Source organism: Crinia signifera, chromosome 1 (genome assembly GCF_055691185.1).
Source record: "Crinia signifera chromosome 1, ASM5569118v1, whole genome shotgun sequence".
Lineage (NCBI taxonomy): Eukaryota > Metazoa > Chordata > Amphibia > Anura > Myobatrachidae > Crinia > Crinia signifera.
The window spans coordinates 54,000,402-54,022,103 of record NC_139217.1 but is presented as its reverse complement, the minus strand read 5'-3'; the positions used below and the strand labels follow the sequence as shown (position 1 = coordinate 54,022,103).

At 47.5% G+C, this 21,702-nt stretch overlaps 1 protein-coding gene across 3 annotated transcripts in view; it reads left to right on the top strand.

The window, feature by feature from the left end:
* Nucleotides 1-630: 630 nt before the first annotated feature.
* The window catches only part of SH3TC1 (SH3 domain and tetratricopeptide repeats 1), a 59,472-nt gene continuing 38,400 nt past the window's right edge, over nucleotides 631-21,702 (top strand). The window contains exons 1-3 of one of the 3 annotated variants that reach the window (XM_083153150.1): nucleotides 631-741; nucleotides 10,107-10,410; nucleotides 13,843-13,932. In XM_083153150.1, the coding sequence (XP_083009276.1) occupies nucleotides 10,158-10,410; nucleotides 13,843-13,932 (343 nt within the window). In that variant the 5' untranslated portion in view covers nucleotides 631-741; nucleotides 10,107-10,157. Of the gene's footprint in view, nucleotides 742-10,106; nucleotides 10,411-13,839; nucleotides 13,933-21,702 lie in introns of all 3 variants that reach the window. The other 2 variants (XM_083152972.1, XM_083153058.1) reach the window with 2 other exon arrangements.

Below are 21,702 nucleotides of genomic sequence, written 5' to 3'. Positions count from 1 at the left end.
GTGCCACTGGGGGCCCGGACTGAAGGTCAGTCCCGGGCCCCAACATTTCTAGCGGCGGGCCTCTAAAGTACCAACCATCCAGCGCTCCTGTCCTTTTCCAAACACAGCCAGTTTCGAGCTGATTGGTTGGAGCACCATTTATCATGCGCAGCAAGTTTGATCACTCATTGATTATAGCCCACAGCCTGTAACATGGCAGTTAGGAGCTGATTAGCTGATACTTTGGGCCAGATGTACTAAGCTTGAAAAGTGATAAAATGGAGAGCGATAAACCACCAGTCAATCAGCACGTAACTACCATGTCACGTGCTGGGTTTGATAAATGACAGGTAGTAGCTGATTGGTTGGTGGTTTATCACTCTCCATTTTATCACTTTTCAAGGCTTAGTACATCTCGCCTGCTATCTCTCTCCGCTTTTTCGCTATGTCCCGTGCATATATGCCTACAAGCACCTGTGCAAATCACACAATACGGTGTACGGGGTATAGTATAAGGTAATAAAATGTATTTAATTCCATAGATTGATTATTTATCTGTGTTAAGTCACAGTCAATTGTTAATGGTCAACTCTTTGTTAGTTCAGAGAGTCCGAGCTGAGCTCTGGGTAGTTCAGTCAACAGGAAAGGTAAGAGGTCAGACAGGAAGGCATGTAGGAGAAGGCAGTCCTACAGTCCTGTACACAGCACAGAGCTGGGGAGGGTTGCCGTCCGCACATCTGCTGCAGAGACCCGGCCAGTAAGGTAAGAGAATTGTCCTGAACCCAGCCGAAACCATCACATAGTAGAGATATGTACTAATACAGTACATATATATTATGCAGATTATGTTAATGCGATAGATTTGCATTATCTGTTTATTCATAGTCTAGTTCTGTGTTCTATATATGTTATAGCTTGTACCAATGCTTTACATTGTTGCTCATATGATTTTACAGGTTAGTGTCTCTTTCAATGATTAAATGTTCTTGTCAGCCATATTATTGAGAGTTATGGAGCAATTCAATTGCGGGCGTCTTGTTTGCCTGGCTGAATTCGCACAACACCCACCTCACTTTATGGCAGCGGGACCTTGCTCAAAAGTGCTTCCTACCTCATGGAGTATCGAGCACTTTTGAGCGAAAGAGGTGTGAATCGTCAGGGAGAAGGGTGCAAATCGGGTACGGTATCCGATTCCGACGGTCGTTTCGCCAACATCAAAATCCCGACTGTCAGTAGTCCGACAGGGGGACGATTGGAGCCCCTTTAGTGCTTGCTGCTCTCGCCCCTTGCTGCTCTTTCCATGAGGGAAATCGCTCCTGTCAGTTGGGATCCCGACTCCGGAATCCCTACATCGAAGCATCATCCGGCACCAGTGCAAAACGGTCTGACGTTGCCAGTGTTTAAATGATGCGGCATAGGCAATGTGCCCCCTTCGCCCACAATTTGCCCCCAAAGTATATCAGGTTGTCTGTTTCTCTTTTAGGGCCAGATTCTCTAAGCTTCAAAAGTGATAAAATGGAGAGTGATAAACAGCCAGCCAATCAGCTCCTACCTGCCACGTCACAGACTGTGTTTGAAAAATGTCAGACAGGAGCTGATTGGCTGGCTGTTTATCACTCTCTATTTTATCACTTTTGAAGCTTAGAGAATCTGGGCCTTAGACTGTACTAAGCAGAGCCTACATCCACAACATTAGTTATTACATGCTACATTTGCTTCCAATAAAATTAAAACATAAAAAAAATGAATACTTGTACTATTATAACAGTCTTGTAACGTGTTACTTTAAGCAAATGGAAAAGTTAAAGAGTAACTGTAGAAAGAAAACATTAGCAAGTTGCGCTGTGAGAGATTAATGTGTGGGGACGGATCTGCTCCCTGTTTGCTTTACTTTGTTCTGAGTGCCAGAATTTGCTCTGAATATCCACCGGCTGCGTGATTCAGGGACACACGCCGAGCCAAGTCCCGGCTATGGTGCGTTATACTGAATAACTGTTGTCAATAGTTATTTGTTTTTAATGTAGTATAAATGAAACATTATCATTGAGTTCATTCGAAAAAACGGTACTTGTGTAGTTTCACGGTGGCAGCTTACGTTACGTTTGAAGCTACGCTATTACTGTAGCCCAACGGCTGCCTTACTTGTGTCGTTTCACGGCGGCAGCCTAAGCTATGTTATCAGCGTAGCCCAACGGCTGCCTTACTTGTGTAGTTTTACGGTGGCAGCCTAAGCTACGTTATCAGTGTAGCCCAAGGGCTACCTTACTTGTGTAGTTTCATGGCGGCAGCCTAAGCTATGTTATCAGCGTAGCCCAACGGCTGCCTTACCTGTGTAGTTTTACGGTGGCAGCCTAAGCTACGTTATCAGTGTAGCCCAAGGGCTACCTTACCTGTGTAGTTTTACGGTGGCAGCCTAAGCTACGTTATAAGTGTAGCCCAAGGGCTACCTTACCTGTGTAGTTTCATGGCGGCAGCCTAAGCTACGTTATCAGCGTAGCCCAACGGCTGCCTTACTTGTGTAGTTTTATGGTGGCAGCCTAAGCTATGTTATCAGTGTAGCCCAACGGCTGCCTTACCTGTGTAGTTTCATGGTGGCAGCCTAAGCTACGTTATCAGTGTAGCCCAAGGGCTACCTTACCTGTGTAGTTTCATGGCGGTAGCCTAAGCTACATTATCAGCGTAGCCCAAGGGCTACCTTACCTGTGTAGTTTCACGGTGGCAGCCTAAGCTACGTTATCAGTGTAGCCAAAGGGCTACCTTACCTGTGTAGTTTCATGGCAGCAGCCTAAGCTACGTTATCAGTGTAGGCTGGCGCCGTGAAACTACACAAGTAACTACCGTACTGTTGCCGGGAACTGCATCTCTGTCCCCGGCGTCCCTGGCAAGCCTAGTCAATGCCTCTCTCACACTGCCGGCGCCAGCATGATCCCCTCTCTTTGGTGGAGGGGGGATCATGCTGGCGCCGGCGGAGAGGCGCTCCATCTGTTTGACACGCAGGAGCATCTCAGACGCTCCAGCAATGACATGCTCCTGCGTCTGAGTAGCTATTACAGCAGGGTACAGCAACCCTGCCGACAGGTTTAGGGGTTCTGTAGCGCCTTTTCAAACCCCCACTATCCACGGCAGCCCGAAGCGTGGCGAGCGCAGCGAGCCCCGTGCGTGGACACGTTACGTGTCCACCCGACCTTTTCATACCCCCACTATCCACATCAGTGTGGAGTTGGTTATATAGTGTGGCGAGCGCAGCAAGCCACCGAGCCTGAAGTGTGGCGAGCGCAGCAAGTGCCACGTGGAGACGTGGATTACATGTAAGGTAGTCCACGTCCGCTCGCCACACTATATAAAATCAACTCCACGCCGATGTGGATAGTGGGGGTATGAAAAGGTCGGGAGGACGCGTAACGCGTCGGGCTGCCGTGGATAGTGGGGGTTTGAAAAGGCGCTACAGAACCCCTAACCCTGTCGGCAGGGTTGCTGTACCCTGCCGCAATAACTACTCAGACGCAGGAACATGTCATTGCTGGAGCGTCTGAGATGCTCCTGCGTGTCAAACAGATGGAGCGCCTCTCTGCCGGTGCCAGCATGATCCCCTCTCCGCCAAAGAGAGGGGATCATGCTGGTGCCGGCGGTGTGAGAGAGGCGCTGACTAGGCTTGCCAGGGACGCCGGGGACAGAGATGCAGTTCCCGGCAACAGTACAGTAGTTACTTGTGTAGTTTCACGGCGGCAGACTACGCTGATAACGTAGCCAGGGCAATTAGAGAAAAAAATAGGATCTTACTGGCTATCTGGCTGTCACATGTCTTGGAGCAAAAACATGTGACAGTCAATAGCCAATAAGATCCAATTTTGAGATCCGGATAAAGCCGAACCTGCACATCTCTACTTATAACCCAAAGATACTAATATGCAGGGACAGGAGCCAATTTGAATGGATGTGGTATAGCTCACGGACAAGAGACACGTGAATAGTTCAACATGAGTTTTTTTAGTGTCATTGTCGACAACTGAGCAAATGGACCCCCAATTAGTGATCCGTGGCCCCTGCCTTGCTAGTATTCTGGCCAAGTGCCTTGCTCTGCTACTGCCGCTCTTGGAAAATGTTACCGTTCCAAATTGGAGTCCACGTGGATGGGAAAGTGAAGGCCCCCATACAATTGTGTGACCTTCCCGGGTGGCAGGATCACATGCGATATAATGTATGCGGTCCTTTCACATACGATATAGATCATGTGATCTGAGCCAAGCCGGCCCAGCTCGGGTGCGATCCAACAGAACGCTTCTGCAGCCGGTGCGGCGTGCAGGCTCCGGCGCGATGTGCTGAGACCGCGCATCGCATCTGCAGCCAATCACATGCTGTTTGGGCGCTTTTCATGTGATTGATTAATGCAATCGCATGAAAAGAGCCCAAATCGCACGTGAATCGTAGTGTACAGCCAGCTTCAGGAAAAGTCCAAACAATGAAAAAAATCATGAAAAACTCAGGTTGACCTTTCCATGTTTATTGCTTGTGCCTACCTTCTGACCATGTCGACCGTATGGTGTTGACCTATTGACTGTCAAACCTAGATATTGTCCGTGAGCCATCCAGATACCAATGAAAAGGGTCTGCTGACATGCATGTGCGGGTTACAGTATGATTTGCCGACATTCAAAATACTGACATATTCAAAAGCCCGACATGGTCAAAATGGTGACAATTAAAATGTCAACATGTCAAAAAGTCACCTTTTGTGTCTATGTCGGCATGGACACTGTTATAAGTGTGCCACGTCCCATCGCATGTCTCTCTGTTCTCGCCATGCTTCAGGCACTATTGTGATCTAACTCAATGCCCACAAGTTGTTTTCAAAGGAGAAATCATGATAAACTAATTTTTAAATGTCGGCATTTTGACAGTGTCGGCAATTGACCATGCCGGCATAATGAATGTCGGCGGTTTTTAATGTATTTTTACAGCCAATGGTTGTCGGTGTTTTGACTGTTGGTATATTGATTGCGTACGGCATGTGTGCTGCTGTGTGTGAAGTTGAGCCTGCAGGCTACAGCATCTAACACAATATGACAGTCTAGCATTTCCCATAGAAACCTGTGGGGCTGTTTCTGTTGTACAAAATGGAGGGTATCTGGATGCTCTATCGACCCCATGTACATCGACAATGACGAACACATCACAGACACCTGTCAGGTTGACTGATACAAAAGGTCGACAACATCGACATTGATATTGTTAATGATATTAGCTTAACAAACGTCCGGTTGACAATGGAAATGTTCGACCGATCATCAGAGACATAAATTACAGTGACACATACTGAATAGACACATACGTTGTTTGAAGAATAAACATATCGACATGAAAACCACAGATCGAAATAAAAAAACATCAGCAATACAAAGATAGACATATATATGGTCGAAAAGCTACAGTAGTTTGACAGAAAGAACATTGACACCAGAAAAAGATGCTATACACAACTGTAAGATCAACAACCTTTTGACTGTCGTCCTTCCCGATGTCGACATAATGCTTGTGTCAACCTTTTTCAAGTGTTGACCTAAGGCCTGTTGACCTTCAGTGGTTGGCGTAGTGCAGGGATGGGGAACCTTCGGCTCTCCAGCTGTTGTGGAACTACACATCCCAGCATGCCTTGTTACAGTTTTGCTATGTGGCCATGCTACAACTGTTGCAGGGTATGCTGGGATGTGTAGTTCAAAAACAGCTGGATGGCCGAAGGTTCTCCATCCCTGGCCTAATGCATGTCAACCTTAGTTTGGTAACCCTAATGATCCACACCCAAACTAACATGGGCCCTTATTCTGGTTGGTGCGGTCAGAGCCGCACACGGGGCTCCGACCGCACAAACCAAGGGCCGCCCACCCGACGGATCGCCACTGCCGTCCGTACACGGACGGCTGGCGATCCGCATCAAAATGGTGGAGGCGTACGCCTCCACCATGGTGGGAGCTGCCCCCTGCCTTCGATGGTCGTCGACCATCGAAGGCAGGGCCGCACGCCGCGGCAGCCCCGCAAGCTGAGACCACACGGACAATCGTCCGTGTGGTAGCTTGTATGGGGGCTGAAAGCTGACATCCGGCGACGTCAGCTTTCCGCCCCCATGTCATGGTAATGAGGGCGTCATGCCCTCATTACCATGCATACGCCCCGCGTTTGCATGGGAACGCCCATGAAACGCGGGGCGTACACATAGGGAAATGAGGGGATGAAGCCCCTCACGCCCCTATACGCCCCCTTTGCGGCGGACGAAATCCGTCTGCGGCGAAGGGGGCTGCACATGCGCAGAATGACCTCTGCGCATGTGCAGTGGCAAAACATCGGCGGTACGGCCGCACGCGGGCCGTACCGTGCCGATTAGAATAAGGGCCACGGTTCTGCATCTTTATAACATCGGGCAGAATCGTCGGGAACTCGCCTATTCCTGCATTACGCAGCCCAATACACTCACCCCACCCACCCCCTTATCTCTAACCCTAATGATTATGTATTAGTTAGATTGTAACCTATTCTTAGTAACAGCCTAGTATTATTATGTGTCATGAATCATTGTCTTCCATTGCATCAGTGTTTATCCTGTTATCATACCGTATATTGCGGGTGAGGCCATGGCTGGGACGTTGGGGGCTTTCCTAGTAAAATGAAATGGCATGGCATTATTACTAGGGAAGCACAATATTATTCCTGAGGAACATCCTGATCACAGGGCAGCAGGGCACTGATAAGCGGATGGGTGGGAGGTACGTGGTGTCACTGTGCCTAGTGTGACAAACACAATGCTGTTTTTCTTATTCCTTAAGCTGGCACACATTGGAGCCATGTGGGACCGGTTTGTAGTTTGGTAATGGCACTAGGGAGGGCACAGTGAGATGCAGGGCATAGGAACAGAGAGAGTGACAGAAGAAAACATAGGTAGTGACAGTGGGGACACAGGGACAGCGGGGACACAGGGAGAGTGACAGTGGGGACAAAGGGACAGGGAGAGTAACAGCGGGGACACAGGGAGAGTGACAACAGGGACAGGGAGAGTGACAGCATGGACGGGGTGAGTGAAAGCAGGGACAGGAAGAGTGACAACAGGGACAAGGAGAGTGACAGCAGGGAGAGGGAAAGTAGGGGACACAGGGAGAGTGACAGCAGCTCTCGGTGGCACACCTCTGGCCCTCACTCCTGATGCACAGTGCTTCCTCTGGCCACTTAAATTCATATATTTCTGCGGAAATTCACATGTGTTCCACTTGGTAGCTTGCTTCGTTTGTTCTAAGCTATGTGTTTGCCGACTGCCCCATCAGCCCTGCACCTGGTCAGAACAGTTGGGAGGCATGAAATAAATGCACATGTACAGTATTATACACAGGTGTAATTAGGACAGTTCTAATGTGCTCATAAATGTTTTCATTCATCAAGCAGGAATTTGGGGGTAAAAAAGCTAAGTGAATGAAGGAGATGAGACTACAGCCGCAATACCTGGTTACTACTATCATGCATATTATTAGCTAGACCCGCACAGAACACTCTGCCGGTCATTCTGCTCACCTGTATAATTTACAGTTTATAAACGACATATAGTATATAGGGCCTTTTTGAGAGCTGATCACTCTTCTGCAAATTTGCAGATGACTGTGAGCTGCCGATTAGACAGAAGGAAATCCCGCCCCGTGCAAATTTGCGAGAGAATTGCGAATGGAGGGCTAGTCACTATTATCTGAAAATCCACACGCAATTCACTCTCAATCGAATCTTTTTCCCAGTCTGTGCAAATGTGAGTAACTCTGACCCTTCCACAACTCTGCTACAGAAGCAGGCTGATCTAGGCCTGTGCCGATGTCCCAGGTACTCCCATAAAACACCTTGGCACGCCTGCGCTTTTTCAGACACTCCCAGACAACTGCTGGTTACCTCCCCCAAACAGCGGCTTCCTGTCTGTCAAAGTCACTCTTATATGTGTGTGTACCTTCCACAACTTTTGATGGTCGGCGATTCGCCGGGTGGGGTTTGGTGGATTTGCAAGGCTGCGAATTCGCAGCCTTGCGAATCAACCAGAATAACCCCCTTAGTTTCCACAAAATCCCTAATTTTCCACTTCTTAATTAGAGTTTGAACACTGCTGATTGGCATTCTCCATTGCTTGGATATCTTTTTATATCCATTTCCTGTTTTATACAGTTCAATTACCTTTTCCCGCAGATCCTTTGACAATTATTTTGCTTTCCCCATTTCCAGACACGTCAGTGCTGCACTGGATAAAAGATGCAAGGGTCTTTCAGGAGACCAGAAACTCACTTACCCTTTACACACACACTGATTAAAAGCAAACAGATCACAGGTGGGGATGGTCACCTTTAGTAGCCATTCAAACCTGTTTGTGATAACTTGTGTTCATGTTATCAGGCCAAACTCTCCAGGGTATGTAAACTTTTGATCAGGGTCATTTGGGTAGTTTTGTTTGTCATTATGATTTAAAAAGAGTAACCATGAGTGAAAGAAAAGTTTGTGAGTTATCATTCATATTCTCTGACAAATGGGCAGAAAATCACACATTCTGCTAGGGTATGTAAACTTATGTGCACAACTGAATATCCATGTTTTTGTCCCGTAGAAAGTGCTATGACCCCCTCATATGTTAACAGAATGGCAATGCCCAAATAAAGGTCATCATACCCATAGCATGAATCTACCTTCATTAACTGGTTTCTGAATTCCTGAATACACATTTACTGATTGGTTGATAATAGAAGTTCCGCGATTATCTCGGTTTGAACATCTTTCAATAACATATTGTGGTACTTGTTTCCTAGCACGGCCACACCGATCAGAATCGCGGTCATCGGGGGTAAAATCGGGGCCATCGCGGCCGCTAAAAAAATCGGGTGCGATGGCCAGACGCGATGCCCGCGATTTCCCCATAGAGAACAATGTTAAATGCCTCAATTTACCCGCGATGACCACGATTTCCCATAGGAAACAATGTGAAATGGCTCAATTTAGCCAAATTATCATAGGGAACAATGGTAAATGGGCCAAAAACACCCCTGAACATTGAAATGTCCCCCCAAAAGTTATTGACGCCACCCCGCCATCAACGTGAACCCGAAGCGTGGCGAGCGCAGCGAGCCCGCGAGGGGCGGCGGTATGCGTCCTCCGACCTTTTCATGCCCTACTATCCACTAGGGCGTGGAGTGAGAATAGAATAGTGTGGCGAGCGCAGCGAGCCACCGAGCCCGAAGCGTGGCGAGCGCAGCGAGCCCCGCAAGGGGACGCGGATACCTTCACAGTTATACGCTTCCCCTCGCGGGCTTCCCAGGTGTCCATGGCGACGCGGACACCTGGGAAGCCCGCGAAGGGACGCGTTTACCTGTGAAGGTATCCGCGTCCCCGCGCGGGGCTCGCTGCGCTCGCCACGCTTCGGGCTCGGTGGCTCGCTGCTCTCGCCACACTATTCTATTCTCACTCCACGCCCTAGTGGATAGTAGGGCATGAAAAGGTCGGAGGACGCGTACCGCCGCCCCTCGCGGGCTCGCTGCGCTCGCCACGCTTCGGGTTCACGTTGATGGCGGGGTGGCGTCAACTACTTTTGGGGGGACATTTCAATGTTCAGGGGTGTTTTTGGCCCATTTACTATTGTTCCTATGCTGATTTAGGTAAATTGATCCATTTAACATTGTTTCCTATGAGAAATCGTGGTCATCGCGGGTAAATTGAGGCATTTAACATTGTTCCCTATGGGGAAATCGGGGGCATCGCGTCTGGACCATTTAAGCATTTTTAGGTGCACACGACGCGACCGACCCGATTTTTCACTGTTTTCAATGCATTTCAATGGAAAAATCGGGGGCATCGCATCGGTCGCGTCGCAGGCCACTCAAATTACCCCCGATGGCCAAGATTTGTGGCCGTGCTAGGAAACAAGTACCCATATTGTTAATTTGTCATCGTTTGGTCATTTATGTTATTTTGAGTATTCCAGGGCGTTACTGTTGCCAGTTCTTCATCCTGTATCCACATGTACTGTAGGCCAATATTCTCACATACAGTACTGTAATTACTATAAATACAGTAGTTGTCCATGGCACTTTGACATTTGTAATAATGAGCTCTCTTTCATTTTACAGATCAGATCAGAGCATTTTTACAATGCAAGCGCCATAGGCCCGCGACAGATCATGGAACCAGGTGACGTAGGTGTCGTCTCCCCCTGCACCATGGTCCATAGACTTGATCCTATAGTAGAGGCTGAATCGGAAGAGACAGAACGAGAAGGAGAACAGATCCCACCAGCAGGAGAAGATAATGGCCAAGGTCAGTCGGAGCAGATGAAGGCCGAAGTTCTGAACTCTGAACTAACAGCCCCCGTCCAGAGTTCCATATCCATTGTGGCGTCTATGAAAAAGGCTATTTCCTCCCTAGGACCTAATGGTAAGACGATATTCCTCATACTGGCCCTTATTCTGATTGACGCGGACTTTACCGCATACTTTCGGATCGCGTGTTTTCGGCGTCTGCGCATGCGTGGAGAACGCAACGCGCATGTGCCACGCCTTGACTCCGTACCAGTTCGGCCAAATCCCGTCCAAAACTGTTCCCCGCAATCAGTCGGGAAATATGGGCGTATTATGGGCGTCATGCGGAATGACACATGGGCGTAGTTTCAAAGTGGGCAAAACGGGGCGGAAACATGGGCGGATACGGGGGAGTACACTTATGTTGGGGGGCGTACATTCGGATAGCACTCCGAATGCACGCGATCAAAAAGGGCAGAAATGTGCGGTGTCCACAAGTGTACTATTGCTTAGCGGACACCACTCGTTCATGCGGTAGGCGAACGTACGCCTAATGACTACAAGCATTAACACCTGAACCCAATAGAATCGACTCCTTTACTCATTACTCACTAATAGGACGCTTGTCAGTGCTTTAATTGAAACCATTGCACTTCAATTGCTGTAAGGGTTAATGTGTGCAATGCATGTGTTAGGCATGCTTGTAAGGATATATTGGCATCTAATTGATTCCAATTCCAAATAAGAAGTTTTTTATGAGGATAGGTATTTGAATAAGTGGGTCATGTGATGTCTTGCAGAAGATACATAATAGTGGGTTGTTTGGCATAAATACTCCGCTTACGTGCGGTAGCACCGCTTGGCTCCCGTTCGGATGCGGTATTCCCGAGCATACTCTGTAATACTCTGTAATACCGTGCAGAATCGGAGTGTTTCTCCCGCACACGCATGGTTTGTATGTCGTCCGTAAACACGCCCTGTTCTTAAAGAGTGAGTCCGTCCGAATGCGGAGGACCCGTGGGCGTTTCTACGGACGATGGCCGCACGCGGCAAAACGCCGTGGCGTGCGGACCGCACCGTAAGAATGCGGGAATATCCGCACCGATCAGAATAAGGGCCACTGTCATTATATACATCTCCTCTTTAGGAAAAAGGGCGAGCAGGCACACCGGACTGGGTAACAGAATAAACTGCCGTAAAGTTTTTTTTTGCAGAATGAACAGTTAGTAACTATTAGAAAAGCACAAATAACAGGTGCGGATAATTTGGTCTACAACAACTAGGTAGACAAGCATTGGGTCGGCACCACTTGGTCGACATGCAGCAAGGTTGACATGGGTCTAGGTCAACATGGGACAATGTCGACATGGGTTAGGTCGACAGGGTCATTAGGTCGACATGAGCAAGGTCAACAGTCAATGACCTGAATGTCGACACTGTTGACGTGGACACAGTTTGAAGTGCACCGCATCCCCTCGCATCGCTCGCTGTGCTCGTCATGCTTCGGCATGGTGCCTCGCTACGCTGGGCACACTATTTTATTCTTCCACCACACCCTAGTGGATGGTAGGGCATGAATTACTGCCTGTCAGCACATGTCGGCTCAAAAAGCAGTGAAAAGCCCATGTTGACCATTTGACTGTTGACCTTGCCCATGTCGACCTAATGCTTGTGTTGACCTAATGACCTGTCGACCTAAACCCATGTTGATCTAGACCCATGTCGACCTTGACCCATGTCGACATTCCTGCATGTCGACCTAGTGGTGTCGCCCCAATGCTTGTCGACCTAGCTGTTGTAGATTGAATGACCGTATCCCCAAATAACACCCCTTTCACACATAAACCTGTTGTTGTTTTTTTTCCCATGAACGCACAACCATCTTTTTTTTTTAAACAACCCCCCCCCCCCCAACAAAAAACATGGAAAAATTAATGCTGATTTTTTTCATGTCGACATATTGTGTGTGCTCCAACCTTTTGACCATGTCAACCAATAGTGTTTGACTTCCAATAGCATCCCTTGCCCATCAGATGCCCTGACAAGCTACTGTGGTGCACAGCTTCCTTTGCAGCACGCAGCACCACCTCCAATGACTCGCATTGAAGGGGGGTATGACCACGCCCCCCTCAGTATCCAGGCAACCGGCGTTTCGCTGCAGTTACTGGTGGGACACTGACAGGACATTTACACAGAAATCTTGAAGGTTTGACAAACTGGGATCCACTATTAAAAAAAAACAAAAAAATGGCCAGCAGCTATCACAGTCAGGTTTATTAGATAATTATTTATATAGCCATCCGGTGCCTTGTGACATAATACACATTGTTTGCAATAAATTGTGGGAATGTATTTGTTGGCGAGTGTTTCTGTAATGAAAGCCAGCGTGTTAATGATTAGGATGCTTGGGGAGGATAAGTAAACATCTGCTTGGACCCTGCATGCAGACTGCAGATAGCACAGTGTGCCCTGGCCTCCGTCCTATAGTAACAGGATAGTATACGCGGCTGCCAGACTGCTGGAGATCTGCTCAGGATCACATGTAGTGGGCAGAACCACTGAGGAGCATTCGGCCTGTCTGTGAGTGTTCTGCAGGTTTATATGTGGAGGAGCATTACTGGATCAGTAACGCCTTATCATTTGGGCTCCAGAAATGCAGGATGAGTCTCCCTTATCGGAAATTCTCGGGACCAGAAGTATTTTGGATTTTGACATATTTTGGAATATTTGCACACCACAATGAGATATCTTACACAATGCATTTATGTTTTAGTGCTCATTCTAGAACCCTGCACCTTTCAAATCCCATGCAGTACCTCTTTCCTGTCTGGAGTGTCTGCTATGGTGCTTCTAGTACAGTCTGGTCTGTATTGAGAAACAGGCCACATTGTACTAGATGCAGGGGCGTAACTCTGAGAGGCAATGGAGTTTTCTGCTGCCGGGCTCCTGCTCCCAAGGGGGCACCCTGCTAGTTTGAATCAGTTAATTTATAGGTGTCACACCCTGTATTAGAACCCATGACCTGTCCTACTGAAGACAGATACCTTACTGATTGAGCTACTTGGGGGCCACCAATATTTACAGTATCTTGCCTCTGGGCAACTGGGATGACCTTACGCCACTGACTAGATGGGATGGTGTTTTTACTTTATATACTGTATATATATATAAAGCTGTCTAAAGTTTTACATCACCCCCGTAGTTTCATATTGCTACAGGGTTGTTGTAATATTAACTTTTTGCTTAATTCAAAAAAATACAGTAGAATACAGAAGTGACATCTACTGTACATACCTCCCAACTGTCATGATATTGGTGAGACAGTCCCAGTGTCCCACCCGCAGACCACAGTGTCCCATAGTGTGTGTGTGGGGGATCAATGGCAAAAGTTACCGACATCGACCATAAACCGTCGATGATTATGAATCATCGATGGTTATTGGCCATCCCTACCCTGCAGTGTGCCTGCCTGAACTCTGCCTATATTGATGGTTACATCACAGAACAGAGTACTATTAGCAGCTGAGAGAGGGTCTTCTCTAACTACAGCCTCTGTTTCCTACAGCAGCATCTTCCGTTCCAGACTTTGTTCACATTAACGATTGCTTTAAGGATAAATCAGAGAAAACAGCTGAGCCAGCCGATGCCTTGGTGTCAGGTAAGGATGTGTTCTCGCTACAGTCGTGGGTTTGTTTCTGAAATAATGCCAAAATATAGAGCAACTGTGGCAAGCCAAACACAAGCCCATTGGACATACTGCCATACTCGGGTCGGACGGGCTGGGTCGGACGGGCTGCACATAAGATAAATTGTATGTGCAGCCATCAGCAATATATCGCAGGTTCGGATGCTTTTTAGCACCCACGATATATTGCATATTACTTTCCTGGCACTCCACCAGCAACTCCCCACGAGTCCTTTCATATGCGAAAAATCACATGTAACAAATGGCACCCGCTGCCCCCCACCCTGCTTGGTTGTCAGCGCCGGTCCCACCCACGGATATGCCCCCCCAGTAAGAGCCCCCCCCCCCATAGCGCTGCGCCCGTTGCCGGACCGCCCCATCTCCCCCCCCCCCGGTCAGCGGCAGCTCCTGTTCGGCAGGTGGCGGTCCCCCAGGTCATCGGTAATCGCCGGCTGGTCAGCTGCAGCGGCAATCGCAGCACCCACCCCCCCTCCTGGAGCGCGGTGCTTTTTCACTTTAGGGGTGGGCAGTTTGGGTTTGTTTGCCTAGGGTGCCTACAATTCTTGCACCGGCCCTTTAACATGTATTCATATCTGTGTTTTTGAAAATGGTTTGGCCATCCTAGAGTTGGAGCCATAGGTGTAACTCTCTGAGGCAATGGAGTCATCTGCCGCCGGGCTTCTGCTCCTAAGGGGGCACCACTCCCCCCCTGCGGGTTTGGATTAGTTAATTGAAAGCCACCAATATCGCTTCTGTGGCTGACTCCCCCTCTTAACATAATTTTTTGCAAGTGTCACACCCTGTATTTGAACCCATGACCTGTCTTACTGAAGAAAGACACATACCTCCCAACTGTCACGATTTTAGAGGGACAGTCCCGATTTCCGGGTCCTGTCCCGCTGTCCCACCCGCGGCAGGCATTGTCCCGCTGCGGGGGGTGGCAGTTGGGAGACCCCCCAATCTAGTAGAATAGACGCTGTGCGCATGCGCACAGCGTCTATTCTCGTATGAAAATGAGGTTGCGGCTAATTAGCATAAGCCGTGCCCTCATTTGCATACAACCCGCCCCCTTGGTTGGAGCGAGTAAGATGCGCCAGTGGACCTGCCTAACACACTGACACCTGATTGCTAATCCATTTGTATGGAAGAGGAAGCATTCTGTGATTTATGCGGGGGGGGGGGGGGGGGTTGGGGGGAAGGAAGCTGGCCAGGATATTATTGTACAGGTCCTGACATGACACAGAGCAGCCAGTCAGTAGGTCTAGTAAACAATGTATATTGCTGACAAATAGAATATCATGACCGCAAAACATCCTAAATTCCAGTACAGCAAGCTTCCAGTTTATCTGGCACTAAGGATATTCTGTATAAGGAGTGCTGCAAACACAATGCATTTAACATGTATTTTTTAACCTGACCCAAGCACAAAACCATACATTCAGCATGATGGACCAAACAAAGTCAACAGATTATTTTGAGAGCCACAGCAGAGTAACGCATCATGTCCCTTATTCAGATCTGATCGCAGTACAAATTTGTTCTCAAAATGGGCAAAACCATGTGCACTGCAGGTGGGGCAGATGTAACATGTGCAGAGAGAGTTAGATTTGTGTGAGTTATTTTGTTTCTGTGCAGGGTAAATACTGGCTGCATTATTTTTACACTGCAATTTAGATTTCAGTTTCAACACACCCCACCCAAATATAACTCTCTCTGCACATGTTACATCTGCCCCACCTGCAGTGCACATGGTTTTGCCCATTTTGAGAACAAATTTGTACTGCGATCAGATCTGAATAAAGGCCTTAGTGTGTAGCTGGGGGGGGGGGGGGGGTCATTTGCACGCCGACGGGCAACGTTACAAAGCTCGCAAATCAGCGAACTAACGCTGCTTTGGGAGCCAACCAGAATGAGGGCCTTAGAGTATTAGGAGCTGGATGGGGGTAGGAGGGTATAGAAAGGAGGGAGGGAGGGGGGGGGGGGGGGAGAAGGATTCCATCAGGATTCTCAAAAGACTAAAGGGGCCTACACATGGAGAGATTTTGCTGAGTGATCTGTGCTGTGCGTCTCCGGTGAGAACACTGACACTGGCCGGCAATATAACTAGATTTATCCAGCATGCCCCTCACAGTACTTATCAGAGATGTTGCTGGGTGATCATATGTATTAGGTATTATTCCTGAAACACAGAAATAAACAATAGTCACATTTGTTTCCTGGCAAAGGCCCCTATACAGCTAGAGGCTACTGCGCATGCACAAATCTCCAGGGAAATGGCACTATTCTTCCATGCAATTTTTATGGTGCTCATGCATGTATGCAACAAGATGATGCGGTGCGCTGCTGGTTAGATAGAATGTATCTGCTGAGTGAATAAAGCTGGACACACTGCTTAAATTGTATCAATTTTTATATTAGTAGTTTTTAAAAGGATAATTTATACAGTCTCATATACATGGTCATAAGCAATACAGTACAGTCAGGGCTATTTTTCAGCAGGCTCCAGCAGGAACTGAGGCCCTTATTCTAGTTCACTCTTCCTGACAAAATATTTCTTAGATGGACAAAACCATGTGCACTGCAGGTGTGGCAGGTGTTACTTGTGCAGAGATAATTAGATTTGGGTGGGGTTTTACACCTGCCTCACCTGCAGTGCACATGGTTTTGTCCATCTAAGAAATATTTTGTCAGAAAGAGTGAACTAGAATAAGGGCCTCAGTTCCTGCTGGAGCCTGATGAAAAATAGCCCTGATACAGTAATATGAAAAAAAAAAAAGAAAAATAAATAAATAAATGAAAATACACAATGGTAAAAATGCGTAAAGATAATTCGTAATTGGTTGAGATAATCAATTGGAATCGAGTGATATTATAGGTAAGAGGTCTCCAGTAAATAAATTAGGGAAGTGGTACTGTGAGTACTGACAGTTCAATGTCTATTAGTAGGGTTCGCACTTTGCACAATTTAAGGATAATAAGAAATAGTAGACCACTTGTGATGGAAGGAGCCAGTCCTTTTAGCATGTAAATGTAACACGCAAAAAATAATTTAGAGGCCGTCTGTTTGTGCTAGATGCACTGTTAATACATACCGTGTTTCGCCGATAATAAGACATCCCCCGAAAATAAGACCTCCCCCAGATTTTGGACATGTGTCCAAAATAAGTCCTCCCCCGAAAATAAGGCAGATTCAAATTTCAATCCTGTGGATTGCAAACAATAAATACTAGACCCCGCTAACCTCCGCTAACCTCCAGGTGATCTTCAATTACCTCTGAGGTATTTAGAGACCTCCGGCTTTTACAGATGCCGCTTTGCTCCCGGTCCCAGGGATGCATTGCGGGAGCCGCGTGACGTCGCCGCGCACATCACGCGGCTGCAGCAGAGCGGCTGCAGTAGAGCACAGAGCGTTGGCGTTGATGAGACAGAGAGGAGGAGAGGTGTGTAAAGGAGGCTACGGTACGTTCCCTCTCTTTAACTGGGGGCATGTTTACAAGGAGCAGTGGGGCGTGTTTACAAGGAGCACTGGGGGCATGTTTAAAAGGAGGACAGGGGCATGTATTAAATAAGACCTCCCCTGAAAATAAGGCCTATGGTGTTTTTTGTGGGTTAAAAAAAATAAGACAGTGTCTTATTATCGGGGAAACACGGTATATATTCCTTGTAAGGTGAAGCTAGGGAGCATTAGAAGTGGCAATTGGCTCACCTAGTAGATCCAGTATCCAGTTCAAAAGGTGTACCGCTAATTGAGCAGCTGGACGGCTGTGGTAGAAGAGAGCCGGTAGTTGTTTAAGCTGCGCCGATCCTGGAATAACCCGTGGTGTTGGGCGGGCAATGCACGGTGTCCGTGCTGGAGGGCTTAGTGAGCCGGCAGCACTTCCGATGCAGGCAGCTGTGTTGGACGGGCAATGCACGGTGTCCGTGCTGAAGGGCTTGGTGAGCCGGCAGCACTTCCGATGCAAGCTGCGGCAGATAACATGTAGCGTGGTCTGGCTAGGTCGGGCAATCGGAAGACCTCACACTCTGTTTTGCTGACGTCAATGCGTTTCGTTTTTCATTTTTATTTTATTTTAAATTTTTCATATTACTGTACTGTATTGCTTATGACCATGTATATGAGACTGTATAAATGATCCTATTAACCCCTTCCCGACATTTGACGTACATTTACGTCATGGCCGGGATGTACTTCCCGACACATGGCATAAATGTACGTCATGACTTTAAACTGTCACTGCGTCTCGAGACGCAGTGACAGAGGGACGATGTCTGCTGTCCCTGACAGCAGACATGTCCCTGCATGCCCAGGGGGGGCTGCGATGTCGCCCCCCCGTCGGCGATCGCTGTGATTGGCTGTTCAGTGTGAACAGCCATTCACAGCGTTTTCCTGTGTTACCAGCGAATCAGACGCTCGGTAACACAGGTGTCAATCCCTGCCGGGCGTCAGGGGGCATGAGGGGGTCATCGGTGACGATGACACCTCACCCCACCCTCACCCCACCTGCCCCCAAGGCTGTGATTGGTCCGTGGGACCCACGGACCAATCACAGCCAAGGCGCGACATTTAAACTACCGGTGACTGCGCTGCAGACGCCATTCCGGTCTGGAATAGCGTGCAGAGCGGTCACCGTGCCTATCTGCCGTGATACTTACCTGATCCTTGCTAATACTTACCTGATCCTTGCAAATACCTTACCTGATTACCTGATCACTGCTTGTAGCGTGCTGGACGCTTCCTGGATCTGACTTCTTGGGACTTCCTGCTGCTGCTGCAGTGTGATAGAGAGATAGAGAGAGAGATAGAGAGAGATAGAGAGATAGTGACAGAGAGAGCTATATTTTGTGTCTGCTACCCCCCCTTTTTGGGGGTGCAGGGGTTTTTTATATATAAATAACTGTCAGTGCTGCTGCTGCTGCAGTGTCATAGAGTGATAGATAGTGATAGATAGTGATAGATAGTGATAGATAGTGAGAGATAGAGAGATTTGTGTCTGCTACCCCCCCTTTTTGGGGGTGCAGGTTTTTTTTTTATATATATAACTGTCAGTGCTGCTGCTGCAGTGTCATAGAGTGATAGATAGTGATAGATAGTGAGAGATAGAGAGATAGAGAGAGATAGTGACAGAGAGTGATAGAGAGTGTATATTTTGTGTCTGCTACCCCCCCTTTTTGGGGGTGCAGGTTTTTTTTTATACATATAACTGTCAGTGCTGCTGCTGCAGTGTCCTAGAGTGATAGATAGTGATAGATAGTGATAGATAGTGATAGATAGTGAGAGATAGAGAGAGATAGAGAGAGATAGTGACAGAGAGTGATAGAGAGTGTATATTTTGTGTCTGCTACCCCCCCTTTTGTGCTGATCAGTATATCTGTGCTGATCAGCAACTTTTTGGGGGCGCAGGGTTTTTTTTTTTTTATATATATATACCTGTCAGTTGCTGCCAGTTGCACTGTCAGTTGCACCAAAGGTTGTGCACCTGCTGCCCCTCACTGGTAATCAGTGTTGCATCACTGATCACCTTTTTTTTTTTTGAGGCTGCTGTGGGTCTTTTTTTAATTTTTTTTTTACACACACTGTGATTTTGTGGGTGTCCTGTGGCCACTGTGCGCTGATCAGTGACGTACATCACTGATCAGCTTTTTCGGCACAGGGTTGATCTATTTATTTATTTTTTTTATCAAATTCCTGTTGCCTTTGAGCGCTGTTCAGTGACGGACGTTACTGACCAACATCTGTGCTCAATTTTTGGCGCAGGAGCTTTTTTTTTTTTTTTTTTAACCCCTTCAATTTTTTTTTTTTTTAATTGGGTTCAAATTCCTGTATAAAGTATTTTTTTTTTTTTCTGCACTACATACACACTACACACTACATACCCCCCGGGTTGAAATAAAGTTTGTACCCCCCCCCTACACTATACACGTGTTGAAACATTTCACTACCAGTAACACAAAAATAAAAATGGCATCCCAAATGTCATCCCAAATGTCATCCCAAATGTCATCCCAGTCATCCAGAAGAATGTATTCAGCGGAGGAGGCATATGCCATGCTTGCCTCTGATTCTGACACAGCCAGTGAGGCAAGCGGGGAATTTGAAGGATTCATCTTAAGCTCCTCTTCCTCCTCTAGTGATGAGGGACCCCCTCAAAGACGCCCCCGTAGAGCAGCTGAGACCCCCCCCCCCAATAATTGATCTCGTATGGACCCCACCACCAGACAATTTTGAGCCCCAGGTTCCTGAGTTTTTGGCCATGCCAGGAATCCAATTTGATTCCACAGGTCTCAGAGAAATTAACTTTTTCAAATTATTTTTCTCTGATGATTTTATAAATTTAATTGTGGACCAAACTAATTTATATGCCCAGCAGTTTATTGCTCAAAACCCCACGTCATCATTTGCTAGGTGGACCCCTGTAGATGCAGTAGAGATGATGACGTTTTGGGGTCTGGTGTTTCATATGGGCATAGTAAAAAAGCCAGAAATTAGGCAATATTGGAGTACAGATGTTCTGTACAGCACCCCATTTTACCGTATGGCCATGCCCCGGGCTCGATTTGAGACGATCCTTAAATTTTTGCATTACAACGATAATGCACAGTGCCCACCCAGAGATGATCCCACCTTTGACCGGCTATTCAAAGTCAGGCCGGTCATTGATCATTTCAGTGCCAAATTTGAAGAGATGTACATCCCAGATAAATTCATTTGCATAGACGAGTCCCTTATACATTTTAAAGGAAGGGTTAAATTCCGCCAGTACCTTCCCAGTAAGAGGGCAAGGTATGGCATAAAAATGTATAAGCTGTGTGAAAGCACCTCAGGGTACACCCACAGGTTTAGGGTATATGAAGGGAAGGATTCAAGAATTGAACCGCCAGAATGCCCCCCCTCCCTCGTAGGTGTTAGTGGAAAAATTGTCTGGGATTTAGTGCACCCCTTCCTGGATAAAGGTTATCACCTCTATGTGGATAACTTTTACACCAGCATCCCCCTGTTTAAGGCCCTTGGTTCAAGAGGTACAGCAGCTTGCGGTACTGTGCGCAAGAACCAAAGAGGCCTCCCAAAAACGCACATTGCCCAAGTAATGAGAAGGGGTGAAAGCAGGGGAATATGCACCGAAAATATGTTGTTGGTCAAATATAAGGACAAGAGGGATGTCCTTATACTGACAACAATTCACGGAGACAGTACCACCTCCGTCCCTGTACGAGGTACCAGTACCCACACCTCCAAACCTAATTGTATCCTGGATTACAATAGGTACATGGGCGGAGTGGATCTTTCAGATCAGGTACTGAAGCCGTACAGTGCCCTGCGGAAAACAAAAATCTGGTACAAGAAGCTGGCCGTGTATATCATCCAGATGGCACTGTATAACGCTTACGTGCTATTCCGTTCTACCGGCCAGAGGGGGACATTTATGCACTTTCAAGAGGAAGTCATAAAGGGCCTAGTATTTGGGAACCAGCAGGCAGAGGGCCCCAGTACTTCTAGTACTGGCCCCCGTATTGTACCAGGGCAGCATTTTCCTGATGAAATCCCCTCCACTGGAAAAAAGGGCAGGACACAAAAAAGGTGCAAAGTTTGCTATAAAAAGGGAATAAGAAAGCAAACTATTTTCCAGTGTGACACTTGCCCCGACAAACCCGGCCTATGTATAAAGGAGTGTTTTAAAATATACCACACATCTATGGATTTTTAGGTTCATCATTTCACCGTGCTTCGGGGGTCTTGCTAATGCC